Source organism: Chelon labrosus (genome assembly GCF_963514085.1).
Source record: "Chelon labrosus genome assembly, chromosome: 16".
Lineage (NCBI taxonomy): Eukaryota > Metazoa > Chordata > Actinopteri > Mugiliformes > Mugilidae > Chelon > Chelon labrosus.
In genome coordinates this window covers 13,148,399-13,164,727 of record NC_140349.1, presented here as the reverse complement: position 1 = coordinate 13,164,727, position 16,329 = coordinate 13,148,399, and the positions used below count along the sequence as shown (strand labels likewise).

The 16,329-nt window shown below is 40.6% G+C and overlaps 3 protein-coding genes across 4 annotated transcripts; 1 reads left to right on the top strand and 2 right to left on the bottom strand.

The window, feature by feature from the left end:
• Nucleotides 1-5,281: 5,281 nt before the first annotated feature.
• On the bottom strand, nucleotides 5,282-7,347 carry gatad1 (GATA zinc finger domain containing 1). 2 transcript variants are annotated; one of them, XM_084562710.1, is made up of 6 exons: nucleotides 6,906-7,347; nucleotides 6,373-6,495; nucleotides 6,234-6,293; nucleotides 6,052-6,084; nucleotides 5,901-5,943; nucleotides 5,282-5,822 (listed from the first exon to the last, which is right to left on the bottom strand). In XM_084562710.1, the coding sequence occupies exons 1-6, from the start codon at nucleotides 7,083-7,085 to the stop codon at nucleotides 5,632-5,634; spliced, it is 630 nt and encodes a 209-aa protein (XP_084418836.1). In that variant the 5' UTR covers nucleotides 7,086-7,347; the 3' UTR covers nucleotides 5,282-5,631. The 2 variants fall into 2 exon arrangements, with proteins under 2 accessions (XP_084418836.1, XP_084418835.1); XM_084562709.1 differs by having other exon boundaries at nucleotides 5,901-6,084.
• Nucleotides 7,348-7,988: 641 nt separating this feature from the next.
• chrac1 (chromatin accessibility complex subunit 1) lies at nucleotides 7,989-10,375 on the top strand. Its single transcript, XM_084564030.1, has 3 exons — nucleotides 7,989-8,325; nucleotides 8,502-8,628; nucleotides 9,356-10,375. Exons 1-3 carry the CDS (start codon nucleotides 8,167-8,169, stop codon nucleotides 9,433-9,435), a joined length of 366 nt encoding a protein of 121 aa, XP_084420156.1. The 5' UTR covers nucleotides 7,989-8,166; the 3' UTR covers nucleotides 9,436-10,375.
• A 173-nt stretch (nucleotides 10,376-10,548) lies between these two features.
• LOC311501956 (uncharacterized protein) lies at nucleotides 10,549-13,496 on the bottom strand. The gene is made up of 3 exons (XM_084564029.1): nucleotides 13,412-13,496; nucleotides 12,210-12,762; nucleotides 10,549-10,868 (listed from the first exon to the last, which is right to left on the bottom strand). The coding sequence occupies exons 2-3, from the start codon at nucleotides 12,749-12,751 to the stop codon at nucleotides 10,730-10,732; spliced, it is 681 nt and encodes a 226-aa protein (XP_084420155.1). The 5' UTR covers nucleotides 12,752-12,762; nucleotides 13,412-13,496; the 3' UTR covers nucleotides 10,549-10,729.
• Nucleotides 13,497-16,329: the final 2,833 nt, after the last annotated feature.

The following is a 16,329-nucleotide window of genomic DNA, read 5'->3' as shown; positions in this document are numbered from 1 at the left end:
CACCACACTACATCTCTCTTTCTCAAGATTTTGTTTTTGCTTTAGCACTCTCTATGTAGAATATTGGCACGACAGTTATGAAAACAAGTGATAAATTGCATAAAACCACGTCTAACAAAAGCACTGTAAAACATACTACAGTCCTGACTCGACTTAATTCACCAACCAAAATGCCATCTGATATTACTGAGCAGATTCACAGACTGCACATTTTATTGCATATCAGAAAATCATTTGAATTAAAAATGACAATATGAATTTTAGTTTTTTAACAAAACATGTATCGGTACCTTAAACTCATGACTGAATTTACAAAGGTTACAAACAGTACACAACAGCTCAATGTGTAACACTTACCAAACCTTTGAACTAAACCATTAACAGTCTTTAAGTTAGTCCAGATAACGGTGCGGCACTCTTACAGGCCTTCCACAGCGTGTCGTTGTCACAGGGCTGTTTGTGGACATAGTATTGTCAGTCACTACTCTTGGACTACATGGTACAGTGGAACAGTCTGCTAAGTGCTGACCTACCCAGTCCCACTCCAAAGTGTCTTGTTCCACATGACATGGTGCTCTGATGGAGTGTCATCAGGTGTCCCTGGGAAAGATTTCTCTCTAGTTTTAAGCAGGTGTCTGCGATTCCTCCTGTACGCTTGTCTTTTAACTATGTAGGACCGTGACAGGTTGTGTTTCTTTATCACAGTGGCTGGTTCCCACTTGCTGCCTTGTCTAATCCTCACATTTTCACCATCTTAGAGATCAGACAGTGTCCTGGTTCCTCAGTCAAAGTATTGTTTCTGTCTTTATTGTCTATTTACAAGGTTGCTCCTGGCATTTTTATAGAGAGCCAGCTGCAACAACGTCTTTGTCACTGGTAATTTTGATTTGAGCCTTCTCCCCATGAGCATTTGAGCAGGTGAGAGGCCAACCCCGCTCAGTGGAGTATTCTGTTATTCCAGCAGGGCTAAGTATGGGTCACCAGCGATGATGTGCTTTTCTCAGCAGGTTTTTTCTACGGTCTGGACGGCCTTCTCAACTTGCCCGTTTGACTGTGGAAAAGTGAGACTGGAGGTGGTGTGTTTGAAACCCCACTCAGTGCTGAAGTCCGCCATCTCCTGGCTCACCAGCTGTCTTCCATTGTCTGAGAATAACTCATCTGGCACACCATGCCTTGCAAACATAGACTTGAGGCCAATGATGATATATTTGCTTGAGGTCCCACTCAGTTTGACAAGTTCTGGAAACTTTGAAAAAATAATCCACACACAGTAAAAACTCTGCATCACTGAAGTCAAACAAATCCACACCTATCTTCACCCATGCTCTCTCAGACACTGGATGTGACATAAGTGGCTCTTTGGGATTATTGTTCTTGAGTGTGTTACATACAGCACACTGAGCCACAACTTCTTCTATCTGTTTGGCCATGCCCTGCCAGTACAGTACATCACACACGCTCTCTCCTTACACTTAACTAGCATTTCACTTCTCAGTGAGTGTGGTACTACTAACCTTGTGTTCTTTAATATGAGTCCATCCACATATGTCAGTTCTTCTCTAAATGTCCAGTACTGTTTGATTTTGTCTGGAAGCTGTCTTTCTTTATCTGGCCAACCTTTCTGAACTGCATTTGCGACCAGTCCCAACTCAGCATCCTCTTCCGCTGCGTCTCTAAACTCCTGCAACCTTTCCTCTTATTCTGGAAGTTGGTGGTTGACAAAGTTGACTTCCAGTTCTTCATCAAGGAGTTTCTCATGGTTCTCTTTCAGAAATACTCTGCTTAGAGCATCAGCGATATGCATCTCCTTGCCTGGGTTGTACTTGACCTCAAGACTGTATTTTTGTAGCCTCATGAGCATTCTTTGTAGCCTGGCTGGGGCACTGAGGAGTGATTTTTTGAATATCACTTCCAGTGGTTTATGATCACTTTCTACATGGACATGTCTTCCATACAGATATTGGTGGAACTTCTCACAGCCATTCCACATTTCCTTCCAATTTCCTCAGAGGGGCACTGAGGTCTGAGAGGTTAACCCAGGGAATCTCTGGAGAGCAGCTTTGTCCTCTGGTGCAGGCATGTCCTGTATGGCTCTGATCTTTTCAGGATCAGGATTGAGTCCCTTCTCACTGAGCACATGACCAATATAACTGATTTCAGTCATTCTTATCTCACACTTACTTTTGTTCAGTTTCAGATTAATGCTTCTAAGGCAGTCCCAGCATTGTCTCAAATGACGGTCATGCTGCTCTATGCTCTCTCCCCAAACAAGGATGTCGATTACATTGACTGCACCCTCTAGCCCTTCTAGGAGTCTGGCTATGCACCTCTGCAACACTTCCAGTGCTGACGATATACCAAATGGAAGTCTTTTAAATCGATACACAGGTGAGAGCTTTCTTCGTCGAGTTGCATTTGCCAAAATCCATGATGTGCATCTAAAAACTGAAAAGAATTTAGCATTTGGCATTTCAGCTACCGCTTCTTCTATTGTGCGCAGAGGGTGATGTTCTCTCTTAATGGCCTTATTCAGGTCCTGTGGGTCAATGCAGATCTGAACTTTGTTAGGCTTTGTTACAGTCACCATACTATTAACCCAATCCTTAGGTTCTGTCTGTTTTGTTATCACACCTAAGCTTTCCATTCTTTTCAGCTCCATTTCAATTTTGTCTTTTAGGGCAACAGGCACTTTCTTGGAGTGACATCTGGATCCGTCTTAATGTGGCACACTCCCGGTATGCAGCCTAATCCAGTGAATAAATCCTCATATTCACTAAGAATGTCACTCTCTGTTTTAAGCACATGCAGTCTTTTGACAAGACCCATTTCTTCACATGACTCTCCTCCCAGAATTGGAGGTGCCTTGTTCTTTATGACTTCAAATTCCACATCATACTTTTTATCTTTGTACTGACATGTCAACATGATTTTTCCTTTAGCTTGGATTTGGTGTCCTGCATAAACAACAAGCTTGGAATGAGATTAGCTCACCTTTTTGTCCTATCTCAGCTTTCAGAGGTCAGCCATGGAAATGACATTACAATCAGCTCCCGTATCCAGCCTGACTTTCATAACTTTCTTGTTGACAATCAAGTTTTCATGCCACTTTTCTTTCTTTGCATCCACAATATTAATCTGTGAGACTGGGTGGTCATGTTTTTCTGCTTGAATTGAGCCAATAAAGAGTTCTTGTTTATCCACCTCTGCCTTGTTTATCTGTTGCACTTCATGGTTATCTGTGTGTCTTTGTGAATTGCACATTTTTGCATAATGATTTTTTTCTGTGGCAAGCTTTACACACTTGTCTGTAGTCAGGGCACTTCCTTGGCTCATGCCTGTATTAGATTTCTCATCTTTATACTTTGTGATGTGGCACCATTATCTTTCCTTTTGCAATGTTTTTTTTTTTTTTTTTGCTTGTTGACTTTATGAACAGGAATTTCAACCTCCTCGTGTAAACTTTTGAGCTGACTCTGACTTAACTCACTGGCTCTACAAATGTCTATTGCTTTGTTTAGCGTGAGGTCAGGTTCTCTCAGTAGTCGTCCTCTGACTTGATCATCCGTGATTCCACACACGATTCTATCCCGGATCTCTCGCTTTATTATTTAGATCAGTCACGAATCAAGTTTCAGATTTTCATTGCACTCGTGTGAAGAATAGGTGTCTCAAGTATGTCACATTTTTCCTCGGCTCACAGTGGCGGCGGAACATCTCTTCCATCACATCGTGTGACGACTTAAATAAGTAAAAATGAAAATAAAAATGTGTCCCGTTTTAGATCACACAGAAGGGACATGTATTCCCTATATTTAAACAGCAACTCGTGTGCACAAAGAGTAGCGAGTACACTTAAGTAGACAGCCACACGAACTGCGCCCATGGTACAATGTAGGGTTTAGTTGCCTTGCACAAGGGCACTTTAGCCATGGTCGTAGATGGGATTCGAACCTGTCACGCGGCAGACCAAAGTAGTTCTACAACCACAGCTTCCACCTGAAACTAGAATAATAATAATAATTATTATTACTATTAATAATAACAACCATCCAAGCAAATATCGTTCTCAAGATTTTCGGACTTTTGGTGAAGGTTCTTGGATATTTTTGTGAAACCATTGGGGAACATTTTCTTCAGCTTTTGAAGATCTTAAGTGTTTGTAATCTTTAGGGAAATGCTATCTTTGATGCACTTTTGGAGGACCTACAGAAAATCCTTACCAGAATAAGGACGATTCTCCAGCGGTTGTGAAACCCTGGGAAAAACTTCTGGGAATTGTCACATTCATTCATTCATTCATTCATTAAGGGTCGCGGGGGTCTGCTGGAACCTATCCCAGCTGTCATCGGGCAATTGGTGGGGGTATACCCTGGACAGGTCACCAGTCTATCGCAGGGCTAACACAGAGTGACAGACAACCATTCACATTCACACCTACGGCCAATTTAGAATCACCAATTAACCTAATGAGCATGTCTTTGGATGGTGGGAGGAACCAACGCAGACACAGGGAGAACATGCAAACTCCACACAGAAAGGCTCCAGTCGGCCCATGGATTCCAACGCGGGACCTTCTCGCTGTGAGGCATCAGTGCTAACCACCTTGCCATTGTGCTGACCAAAGTCCTGCAGGACTGCTTTCTTTGCCATTCCAGATGACTTCATCAATAAGTTATTTATGTGACGTATGGATGCAGTCCTCCAAGCTCACGGGAGTCATACACGATATTAATTATTTTTCCCAAGGCACCATGACTTTATGTTCTGATGTTATTGTAGCATGTTGGTGTATTCAAAATATTTCCACCGTACATTATTTGTGTATGCGACAAGACTTTTGTTCCAAGCGAAATCTGACTTTTCTGTCCTAATTAAATGATAAAAATCCATGAATGATAACTTTTTTTGGTATAATAAGCATAATCTAGAGGCCTTTGCCTTTCATATAAACCATTTCTGATTACAGTTGATCAACTACAAGTCATTATTTGTAGTTCCTACAACTTGGATAAGTGACAAGACTTTGTCAGGGACTGTACATCATAAGCATGTATTATACATTATGCACTGTTGCTTGTCTCATAAATTTTAATTATTAAATGTATTACTCATACAGTTGTCATAATTTCTTAGCTAATCTTACTGTCAAAAATTATCATGTCATATTTAACTGTATGTTACACTGACTGCAGAGTACTGGTTTATCAATATTGCCTGTTGGAGTGTACTCAGAGACACCACATCAAAATCCAACACAGTTACAAAAACATCAGACACAGTCTTCATTTCAGTCTTTTAAGAACAAACAACACTGTAGAGAATCACAATGACAAAAGCTCAATTCAGTGAAATAATCTAAAAAAGGCATTAACAGCATAAATAATTTGTTTTAAGAATCACGGACAAAATGTGTGAAAATGATCTTTTTTGTTTATTAACAAATACAAAAGTAATATTCCAATATCTCGCCTGTGTAAACAACCTGTTTAAAAAGAAGTTACACATGTTAGTTTGTTTTGTATCAACTTACATTTTGAAGCAATGGCTGTGGTGGACAGTCCTTTTTGTTTTCATTATATTACATAAATGTACATTTATCTGTTTAGTAACAGAGTCCATATCGCAGTCCTGTTAACTGCTACCACTGGCAGAGTCTTTGACGGTGAGGGCCGGTGTGGATCCTATGTGGGTCCAGATGTAGCCTTTTTCTGGTCGTATAGGGATGGTTGGGAACGGGGAGCTACGGGACTTGAAATACTCAGAGGGGGCGTGGCACACAAACTCCAGGTACTCCATCTTTCTGGGCAGATCCTCTTCTGGACCTAATACAAAACACATGACTCTTAAAGCAAAATCAAACAAATGCATTGCAAAAAGTACAACTGTGCACGATTACTCACCAACAATGTACGTCCCAGGATCAAACTGGTCCTTTGGGCTTGCCTGTGTAGGAATAAGCCAGGTCAGTGCTGCACTCTTTTCACAGTACTGGTCCTGCACAAAGCCTCGTATCTGAGCGTAGTACGGCTTCCCGTCTTCCTCATCTGTTACCTTGATCACATCTCCTGTCTGGTAGTACACGCCCTGTGGATACAGAATATAAACAGTTTGACTCCTCTTCTCATTTACGTCACAGAGAATGAAGTTAAGACAAAAGTGCTCACACTGAAGCAAGGAATTAAAACAAAAATTATTATAATATGAGAGCTGCTTGGTAAAAATAAACACCATACCTTATAAAATACAGATTCTGATGAGATGATTGTTGCTACGGATTCTGGTGCTTTGATTGGCTACAAAAATAAAAACAGGGTGGTCAAATATATAAACTCACCAAGGCAGGAAAATAACTCAAATGCACGTGTGACTTACATTTTTTAGTTTAAATATGTGTCTCCTTCCCTTTCCTTTTGTGGACACTTTTTTCTCCGAAGCGGGAGCTTTATACTTGGTGCTTCTCAGCCGCGCAGACCTCCTGTGGATCTCCTGCTTGGACTACGGACGAACACACAAGCAGGTAACGGATAAGCTGCGGCTCATTCAGAAATACATCCTAAACCAATAACTACTACAGCTACAAATACCATGTATTAAATATCGGGAAAATATAGAATAGCAATGGTTTCAGTTGACAAACATACACAAACATATTTTCAATTAATTCTCTTTTAATAGAAATCATGAACATTTAAAGTGAAGAAAACACCCCCTTACTCCCAGTCAAGTCTCCAGGGGAGTTATTATTGTCCTTGAACACTGTTATCTGCAGATGGAGCAGCAGCAGTTTTTGTATATTACATTTATTTCCTTCTTTCTAAAATACAGCCACCACATGAGCATAAAGGTCGAGGTGTGCCTACAACAAACAGGCCTTGTTCAAGATACAGTTTCTCAGTGCATCTCACCTGCTTTCCGCCGCCATTGCTGGGCTGTATGATGGAGGACACGGAGGGTCCTGATGTCCCGCCGATGCTGCTCTTCCCTGTGCAGTTGTTGCAGAGGATTTCCCCCAGGTTTCCTTTCTTCCACATCGAGGAGGAGTTCGTCTTGCACACCGCGCAGCATGGTTTCAAACCCAGCGGCATCGTCAACGGGGAGAAAACGACGCCAGCGTACGTAGAGATGAACACCACAATGTGATGAAGCTGCTCAGTCGGCTCCTGCTAACTGTTAATTATCAACACTCGACTCTTGACACCAACAGACACACGGATATATCCTTCCCCCAGTAGCTTAGACCGATAGCCGTGACATCAAATTCCTTCACACAATAAAGGAATTAAACTGCAACCTGGTTTGTTTATTTGTGTAGCCGACTTATCGCCATAGCTTGCGCCGCCGTTCTTCTTCTTCTTCTTCTTCTTCTTCTGCGCTGACGTCTGACATCAGCTCTTCTTCTGTGGTTGGGATTTGAGTAAAGTCAAGCGCCCCCACTGGACTAGAGGACGCCAACTCAGTTTCTGGATGTATGTCAAAAAAACATTTGACATGTTTAGTCTTTATATCCATTATGATTAAAACGTTTTGCATCTGCATTTGCTGTTTATTCTACATTTACAGTTTATTTCAGTTCATTTATGGATATTTTATAACGTAAATAAATAACAACGAGCTGCAAATATCTACATGGACAGTAGACTTCTGTTTCCTTTGTGTATATTAATATTATTGTCAAACAGTAGCGTTTTCATTGGTTATGTTGGCCAAAATTAAGAACCGATAGGTAACCATAGAGAGATACTTTAACGAGCCACAGAAAAGAAAAGAAAAAACACTATTTATTTATGTGTATTTATTTGTTAATTATTCATTTATATACGTTTTGGATCGATAGTTGGATAGTTAGATAAAATCCAAATTGCACAATTGCACAATCTATTACTCTATTATATTATTCTAACAGGAAAATGGAATATACAACAACAACTTATTTTCTTAAATCATAAAATACCAATATACTAGACCCACTAAAGCAATATAATGTAATAAACATGTTTGAAATAAAAGTATACGACACATTAGTTTTCAGGTAAAGCGCCTCTTCTCCAGCAGGTGGCGGTGTTCCACGGCAAAGTCCTCCAAACACAGTAAACGACGAAGAAGAAAACATGCGTCACCATTCAAAACAATACTTGGAAGTTCCGCCTGTCTCGCGGCGCGTCCTCAATGAAGATGTCTCAAAATAATCCCGACAAAGACGACCAAACGTCAGGCAGCAAAAAGACCATCTCTCTGCCCATCTCCAGGGTGAGGCTGATCATGAAGAGCTCCCCGGATGTCTCCAGCATCAATCAGGACGCTCTCTTCCTCACCACCAAAGCCACAGTAAGCCGCAGTTTTAACGCCAAAGCCACGGCGAGCTGTGCTAACTTTATCGGCTCATCCATCTGTCGCCGCTAGCAAGGGCTAACACACCGTTAGCTTCTCGGCTAGCTGTGAATGCTTCTGTTGGGAGTTTTGAGTGCACTGTGAGTTGCTGACTTGTCTTGTGTTGTTTGAAGGAGCTGTTCGTCCAGCACTTGGCTCTGTCCTCCTTTAACAACGGCTCTGGGAAAGAAACCAACTCTCTGTCGTACAGCGACCTGGCTAGAACCGCAGAGGAGACCGAGACTTTCCACTTTCTCACAGGTGAGTCCCACCAACACACACCTGCAGGGTCTGGGTGCAGGTCTTGGTCCTCTTCAAATGAAGTGACCAGAAGGTGTGAGGTTCACCTTAATTGCATATAACTCTTATTGATATGTTGTGCATAAACAACTGGTTTGCTATGAACATTTGCTGGATTATATTACATATTGTAATATGAAATTACTTATACCGGTATAGAGCCTTTACCTCCAGCCCTTCTCAGTTTTTAGTTTAGACATTATTGAAATGCCTTTATTGTTTATCCAGGTCACAATATTGTGAATATATAGACACTTCAATAGGCTTTAATATTATGTCACCAGATCAAGCGATAGATCCTATAGATTGCAACTGACCCGTTCTTTAAATATAAAGCAATCTTTGAATTTAACCATCTCTGTGGATACTATTTTGTTAATGAACTTGTTAATTTTTATATACTGTTCATTAACTAACAGGGCCTGATAAAAGTTCTATATTTTTTTTCAGAGCAAATGATACTTTAGTAGTTTATACAATTATTAACAAAAAGACTAAAAAACTCATGTTTCTATCTGCAACCGTGCACCATTTATGGAAAAGTATTCAGAATTCAGGTTTATAGCACGTCATTGTTTGCCAAAATAGACCAACAATGAAAATAGAATTGCACCTCCTACAAAAAAAGGACAATAAATAAATATCGTAATGATTCAGATATTGTGTAATGGTCTTTTTTTTCTGACAGATATCCTGCCTAAGAAGATCTTGGCTCGAGATTACCTCAAAACCTTGGAGCAAATGAAAGGAGAGGAAGCTGATTTATAAAAACTCAGGATGAATTTCCTGCTTGGTCAGATGTTATCACATGTACGCATCCTGCCCGTCAGTGAGAGCAAAGTGACTGTCAGAGGAGATGCTCTGTGAACTTTCTTAGTGCTTTTAAACACACTGACAGAGTTCACCTGTAAGGCTTTTTGGAAGAAAGGGGGCATGGATCTGAAACAGGAAACCACGATGAGGACTTAGAGATCCACTTTAAACTCAACAACACAGAGTTTTAGAAGAGTGTAGAAGTTGTACCATAAATCTATCGTAAATAATTGATGCCAGCAAAATAAATTTGTAACAAAGGCTCAAAGAATGCAGCCATAGCTGTGTTTTTGTGCAGGCTTTGTTTAAGTACTGTCAGGGCTAATGAATTATGCAAACATGTGTTTGCATTTGGCTTGTATTCACAGACTGTCTTCAAGGGTTTTCTGGTAGCAGTGTCTTGCATTTTGATGCTTGTGCATAAATCACTATCAGGAAGTGTGAAATGTTTCCCCTTAACTTTCAGGCCTATACAGGCTCACTCCATGTAAAAGACCAAGCCTTATAAACACATTCCACACAGCTGGAGCACAGATGTCTCAACTCCTGAGTTAGCACTGACTTTGTTTAAGAGATGGTGTCAAACATAAATTTTAAAGTAAAATCTTATGACGTTACTGATTATACACAGTACTGTAGTTTTCTTTTTTTGAGGATATGGTCAAGCATTGAACTCTGAGTAGATTGTCATAAATACTTGAAATTCTTTTTTTTTTTCCCAGTATAAGTACAAAGCAACTGAACAAGCTGTTGGTGTCCAAAATTAACACTCAGCCTAACAGATGTGAATATTTAAAATGTATTGGAAAGCATCCTCCTCGAATATCTACAAATTTGTGATTTAGATTTGATATTAAAATAAAGAGTTGTGCCGTAAGATATGTGGTGTATTGGCGTGTGTTAAACAACTTGTTTCTTCTGTTCCATGCTTCAAAAGTGTCCTGTGGTTTTACAAGAAGTTTCATGTGACCATGAAATCTCCATATGGAACATGTTTGTAGGCAGACCATATAAAACTCAATTTTACTGCTTCGTTATCGTCGAGAGTCCCTGATAACGTGAGCTTTACTCATCACTGCTGATCCCGGGTTACATGTTTTATTTTGATAGGTGTCCTGTTAAAATAATAAGGTGCATATCAGTTGTGTTTTGTTCTCGTAGTACAATAATCCTGAGCATGCATGCACTGGCTACGGTGTTGCTTAAGACATTCATGTATAAATACAGTTAAAATAAGGCGTCGGTGTCACTACTGGATGAGTTTGCTGAGTCGAAGCTGCATGTTGAGCAGAGTCTGCTCTAAAGTAGAAAACTGCTTCTCCAGGTGGTTTACCATGTGCTCTCTGACATCTATGGCATCCCTCGTGTTGTCAAGATGCTCCTTCACGCTGAAGAGGACGACAAACCACAAGTTAACACGCAATTGTTTTCGACAAACATTGTCTAATTTGCAGAACAGTTTCCTACGAATCCATTGTCAGTTTACAATACTGGTATGTTCTCACATCTAAAAGGATTAAGTTGAATGTTGCAGCTTTAACACCAGAGTGCTGTCTCGGCCAGATGTCCCGACAAATGACTGTTGGAAAATACTTGAAATGACTCAGCTGGTCTGGAAGGGGTTTCCACTCTTTACTTTGCACTGTGTTACATTTGGGCCAAAGAAGGCTTCCAGAGTCCCTGACAAATACTAATGATTTAAGACTGGCTCCCACAGCTGGCCTCCTTCTGCTAGTGCACCACTATTTTCATTTTATGACTGCAGGTTTCATAGCATGTGGTTATGAGGGAATTGATTTTTAACTGAAAGGTAATGCCTGGGCCTCCTATGAGGATAATATGAAAATAATTTGGTAAGAAAGAGATGGTGAGAGCTAACAAGCTAGGGGTATGGTTGTGGGGGGTTGTAACGCCTGTCTGTCCACTGCTTTGGTCAAGACTCAAAAACTCCCCAGTGGGTTACCAATACATGTGGTACAAACATTAATGGTTATGTCTAAGTCAAACATTTCTCTTAAATTGCAAATTGTCTCTGCATCTATTTACAGGATTAGCATGATTAATGTTGAGACATTCAGGGTTCCCAAATGATGGTTCCTGTAACTTCTATGATACCTTGGTGTTTCCCCTGGAGTCACAATCATCTTAAAATTTTAGTTTGCCTATTACTGACAAATGACATTCTTATCAGTCTCCTTCCACCAGTTTTTAGTACTAGTTAGCAAACGTTAGCGTGCTAACACACATGCTAAACCAAAATGGTGTAGATGGTAAACTTACACTTGTTAAACATCAACAGACTAGCCTTGTAGCTGTGAGTATGTTAGCAAGAAAACATTAGCATGTAGCTCAAACCGGCAACAGTGGCACTTTAAACCTATTTAAAGAGCCACTATTGCTGCTTGTTTTTCTTTTACTTTGATCTATCTATCTATCTATCTATCTATCTATCTATCTATCTAATGTTAAGTTTACACATGAGTTATGGGATATATTCCACTGTCCTTGTTTCACTCTTTCCTTATATTTAATCTGGAGTAGCTGAATATGCATCATTTGGTTATGTTTGCCATAAATATATTATTTTGTGATGCTAGGAGTCAAATAATATAAACCTGATGAGGGTCTCTCTCTCTCTTTTTTTTTTTTTTAGTATTTTAAGACATTTCTCCTCTCCATACATACAGTAGACCTGATGAATACATTTTCCATGTATTTCTATTTCTCACCTTGTGAAGACCCCTTGATCCTTCCCCTCTTTCCTCTTCTCAGCCAGAGAGACAAAAACTGTCTCCATGGTCTGGATAGTTTCTACCACGCTCTGGTGGTCTAAGCGGATCCCCTGGACCTCGTCTCTGGCTTGCTGCTCATAGGAGATCCCTCCCTCCTCCACCCCGCTGGAAGTGGACACAGCCTGTAAGGCAGCCCTGTTCTGCAGAACAAGCAGCCGGGACTTGGCAAACTCTTTGGGCCCAGCTATGTTTTCCCAGCAGATTGGAGGGTATGGTGGTAACCAGAACCGCTGGGTACAGTTGACTGGGTTTCCTGGGGACTCTGTCACAAACGGGCTGTCAGCAGGAAAGCTGTGGTGCAGAAAAGGTGAACCAGAGCCCCACTCCCAGTCCCCTTGGTATGGTTCCCCTGACGCTTCCTCGGGGTGAAAAGTGGGAACAGGACCTGCTGGTCCTGCATCCTCTGCTGGGGAACAAACTCCCAACAGGAGGCAGCAGAAAAGACAGAGCCAGGCCCGTCTCACTGACTCCTGGAGCATCTCCAAACTGGCTGGAACATGAAGTATCAGACTTGATTAGTCCTCCTGGCATCATGACAGAAACTGTTATTTTTACTGATACAAAGCTGTTGTTTTACTCTCATTAAAGAAAAACTATCCTCCTGCATTTCCATTTTTGTTTTAAGACGATCTTGTAAGTGATTTTATTTTATTTTTTTAGTTCACGTAAACATAAACAATACATCCATCCATCATTTGTAGACAGCCTATGTTGTGTGAGGGACGATTTTATACATCAGAAAGTTTACATTGATCAACAGAAGCGTTAACGTCGTCGTTTTACCTTCAAAATAAAAGCAAAACAAAGAGCAACAAAGGAGAAGAGACTGATGGCAATATTTTCAAGTCATGCTACAACAAAATACGTTATAAAATACAACACGCATTTATAGATGCACAAAAAAAGTGCCGTATAAATTCGTGTTTTCTTTCTTTCCGTTTTTAAACTTTTTAGTTTTTTCCCCCGGAAGTTTACTTTAATTTTGGTAGCTTCGTGGCCAGCATGCAGGCAAAAGTTTGCCAATTAACGGACCGCTGTGGGAAATCCCAAATTCCTGAAAACCACAATAACTTTAACAAATACAGATATGATCCTTAATAGTTCTACTATAAGCTAAGCTCTAGCAGAAGCGGTCTTACCTTGCAAAGAAAGCACAGGGACTGAGCGGTGTGTGTGTGTGTGTGTGTGTGTGTGTGTGTGTGTGTCTGTGCAGCGACGCTCCTCTGGAGCCTGAGGTCGTCGGAAAAAATGAGTCGTTGGCTGCAGCCTGTTACATGCACTCTGAATCACTTTTTACTGGCCCGGTAACAGCAGATTCAGGAGCAAGGATTTTCCCTCAGAGTCTTTTGGAAACTTACCTTGAAGAATGTAAATGCACTTGTAGTGTGAGTTCACGTCTCCACATTTACAAGCGGAAAGAGAAAGTGCCTTTTTTCTGCAACCTAATCCTGATCAGAAAATAATTTCTTTCATTGTAAACTTGATCGTCTATGCTGAGTTTTGATTCTTTTTGGTTTTTGGTTTTACACAGTCTTTCTTCTCTACAAGTAAAGATTTTGTGAATGGAGTGGTAGACAGAGGAGGAGGAGGAGGAGGAAGAGTGATGCTTCTGGTATTTATGAGCATTTTTACAATGTCTTTAAACAGGCCTGGCTTTATGTTTGTATTAGGACCAGTTTTAAAGTTAAAACTAATTTACTGGGAAACTCTACCTGTGTACACTAATCAAACTGTTTTGGTACCATCATCATCATTCTACTGTTTCAGGAACAAATGTTTTTTAAGGTACCGACATATGAAATGAACACACAGCATATGTATTAATTTATATTGGCCATGGAATGAATTTGTATTAGCCCCGAAGCTTCCACTCTGACATAAGCACGGAGGAATGGGACATGTTTTGGCACAAACATCCGAGGGTGTCGTAATTTCAGGGGCGGACAAGACACGAGGCACACAGCACCAACATCTGAGAGTGAACAGTGGGTTTGAGGATGAGCAGTAGAACATAACTGTGGTGGGACTGAAAAATGCTGTCTTATTTCACTCTGCAGCCAACAGCTTTTTTTAAATAGTTTTAACTAAAAACACAATTCGTCCTGCTGCTTTAAAATGAGAGTTAGCTAAACTCACGTGGAGCGCTTAAGTAGTCTTATGAGGTTTAAAAACAGGTGAGTAAAGTTCATTTAACTTGAGAGTTTCAAACATTTGGGATGTGAATTGGAATCTGTTGCAACTCAATTTATCATTTTGAAGAGTCAGTTTCTCATTAGACATGAAACTTAAAAGAGTTTTTTTTCTCCTGACACTGTATGGAAGGTAATTCCCAGAGAAACATTTTGATGTTTTGTGAATGAGGTTCAATGCATTACCTAAAGCAGATGGTGGTCGGTATTCCCCGTGTTTCAGCATGGAAACTAAGCAATAAACAACTGTGGACGGGACCAGCAGCAAAATATATCTTAGCCTCCGAACACACGCCAAAGTCTACGTTTTGTTTAGAATATTATCATCGTTTTACTTTGCTGTCAGAAAGCCTTTTCTAACTGAAGCTGTTAAATTGCCGCCAGACTCCACAGACAAAAACTTTATCTTTGCAGAACAGCTGTCTTGATCATTGGGTTTGTTTGTATTGTTGTGTTACCTTGGTGAGCCGGCGTGTTTGTTTGGACCTGAATTATTGTGTTAAAACATCATGTTCACACAGCTTAGGTCTTACTCTGTCAGCTTCTTCAAACTGGGAACATGACAACCACCATCTGCTGTAGGTAATAACTGGCTGTAGATTGGCAGCACACTTCTAATTAGATAAGATAAGATAAGATAAGATAGGACTTTATTTTACCCCGTGGGGGAAATTAGGGTTTTACAGCGGCAGGGAACAACAGTGCAAGATACAAAAAGACACAAAAAATAGAATAAGGTAGACAAGAGAAACTATACATGCAAAGAAATGCAGATGTTAAAGAAAGAGTCTGACTGCTGAGGGGACAAAAGACCTCCGGAAGCGTTCCTTCTTGCACTGTGGGCGCAGCAGTCTTTGGCTGAAGGAGCTTCCTAAAGTCCCGACTGTCTCATACAGGGGGTGAGAGGGGTTGTTCCTGATGTTTGATAGTTTAGCCAACATCCTCCTGTCCCCTGCCTGCTCCACTGAGTCCAGAGGACAGCCCAGGATGGAGCTGGCTCTCTTGATCAGTTTGTCTCTTTTTGTCCCTCTCCGTGACTCTGTGACTAATAAACCAAACCTTACCTTTAAAATAAAAGTCAAAGTACATGGAGAGGGACTGAATTTAATAATACCCTTCATCATACATCATATTGTTTTAACCCCGATGAGGAGAAACAACCAGAAATCAGTTTATCCTGTTCTAAAGACATACAGCGAGTCTCCTCCATTAACAATGTCTCCAAAGTATAAAACAGTGGGGTTTCCAGTTTTTACCCTAATAAAAAGGCATGCTAGGAAGTCTCCTAATATACTTATAAAGTAATGTTCCTTTACAAACTTAAATTAATGACTAGAGTGAACTCTCAAGAGTTCATTCATTCATTCAAAATATTTGAGTTGGAAGTACACGTTTAAAAAAAATCAAACACTCTCCAGTGGTTAGATAATTACAACTATACATTTGAAACTGAATTAATGTGATTTTCCTCTTTGGTGGTGTCTGCATATACATCAACAACAACTGGTGCAACAACGCAGAGGTGATATCTAGTCACTGCTCTCCTGATGTGGACCTACTGACTGTGAAATATAGACCATTTTATCTACCTCGGGGATTCGCTGTTATCATCATCACAGCAGTGTACATTCCCCCCAGTGCAAACACCAGAGAAGCCCTGAGTGTCCTCTACCACTCCATCAGTGACATCCAATCTGCACAATCCGACATCAGCTTCCTCAACGAACTGAACAGCTATACTTTGGGAGGTTTGAGGCATTAAACAACACCGTAGAAAAAAAATCGGTTCCTCGCCCAGATGAGCGGTTACTCTGCTTGGATTGAGCAGATGTCCGAAGAACCCTGAGGAAAGTCAACGTCCGGAAAGC

Coding starts and splice junctions, on each gene's coding strand:
- LOC311501956 (XM_084564029.1), bottom strand. CDS start 12,751: ATGCTCCAGGAGTCAGTGAGACGGGCCTGGCTCTGTCTTTTCTGCTGC. Junction 10,869..12,209: donor GATCAAGGGGTCTTCACAAG/GTGAGAAATAGA, acceptor CGTCCTCTTCAG/CGTGAAGGAGCATCTTGACA.
- chrac1 (XM_084564030.1), top strand. CDS start 8,167: ATGAAGATGTCTCAAAATAATCCCGACAAAGACGACCAAACGTCAGGC. Junction 8,326..8,501: donor TCCTCACCACCAAAGCCACA/GTAAGCCGCAGT, acceptor TGTTGTTTGAAG/GAGCTGTTCGTCCAGCACTT. Junction 8,629..9,355: donor GACTTTCCACTTTCTCACAG/GTGAGTCCCACC, acceptor TTTTTCTGACAG/ATATCCTGCCTAAGAAGATC.
- gatad1 (XM_084562709.1), bottom strand. CDS start 7,085: ATGCCGCTGGGTTTGAAACCATGCTGCGCGGTGTGCAAGACGAACTCC. Junction 6,496..6,905: donor GCAATGGCGGCGGAAAGCAG/GTGAGATGCACT, acceptor GTTCGTCCGTAG/TCCAAGCAGGAGATCCACAG. Junction 6,085..6,233: donor CAGAATCTGTATTTTATAAG/GTATGGTGTTTA, acceptor CTGTATCCACAG/GGCGTGTACTACCAGACAGG.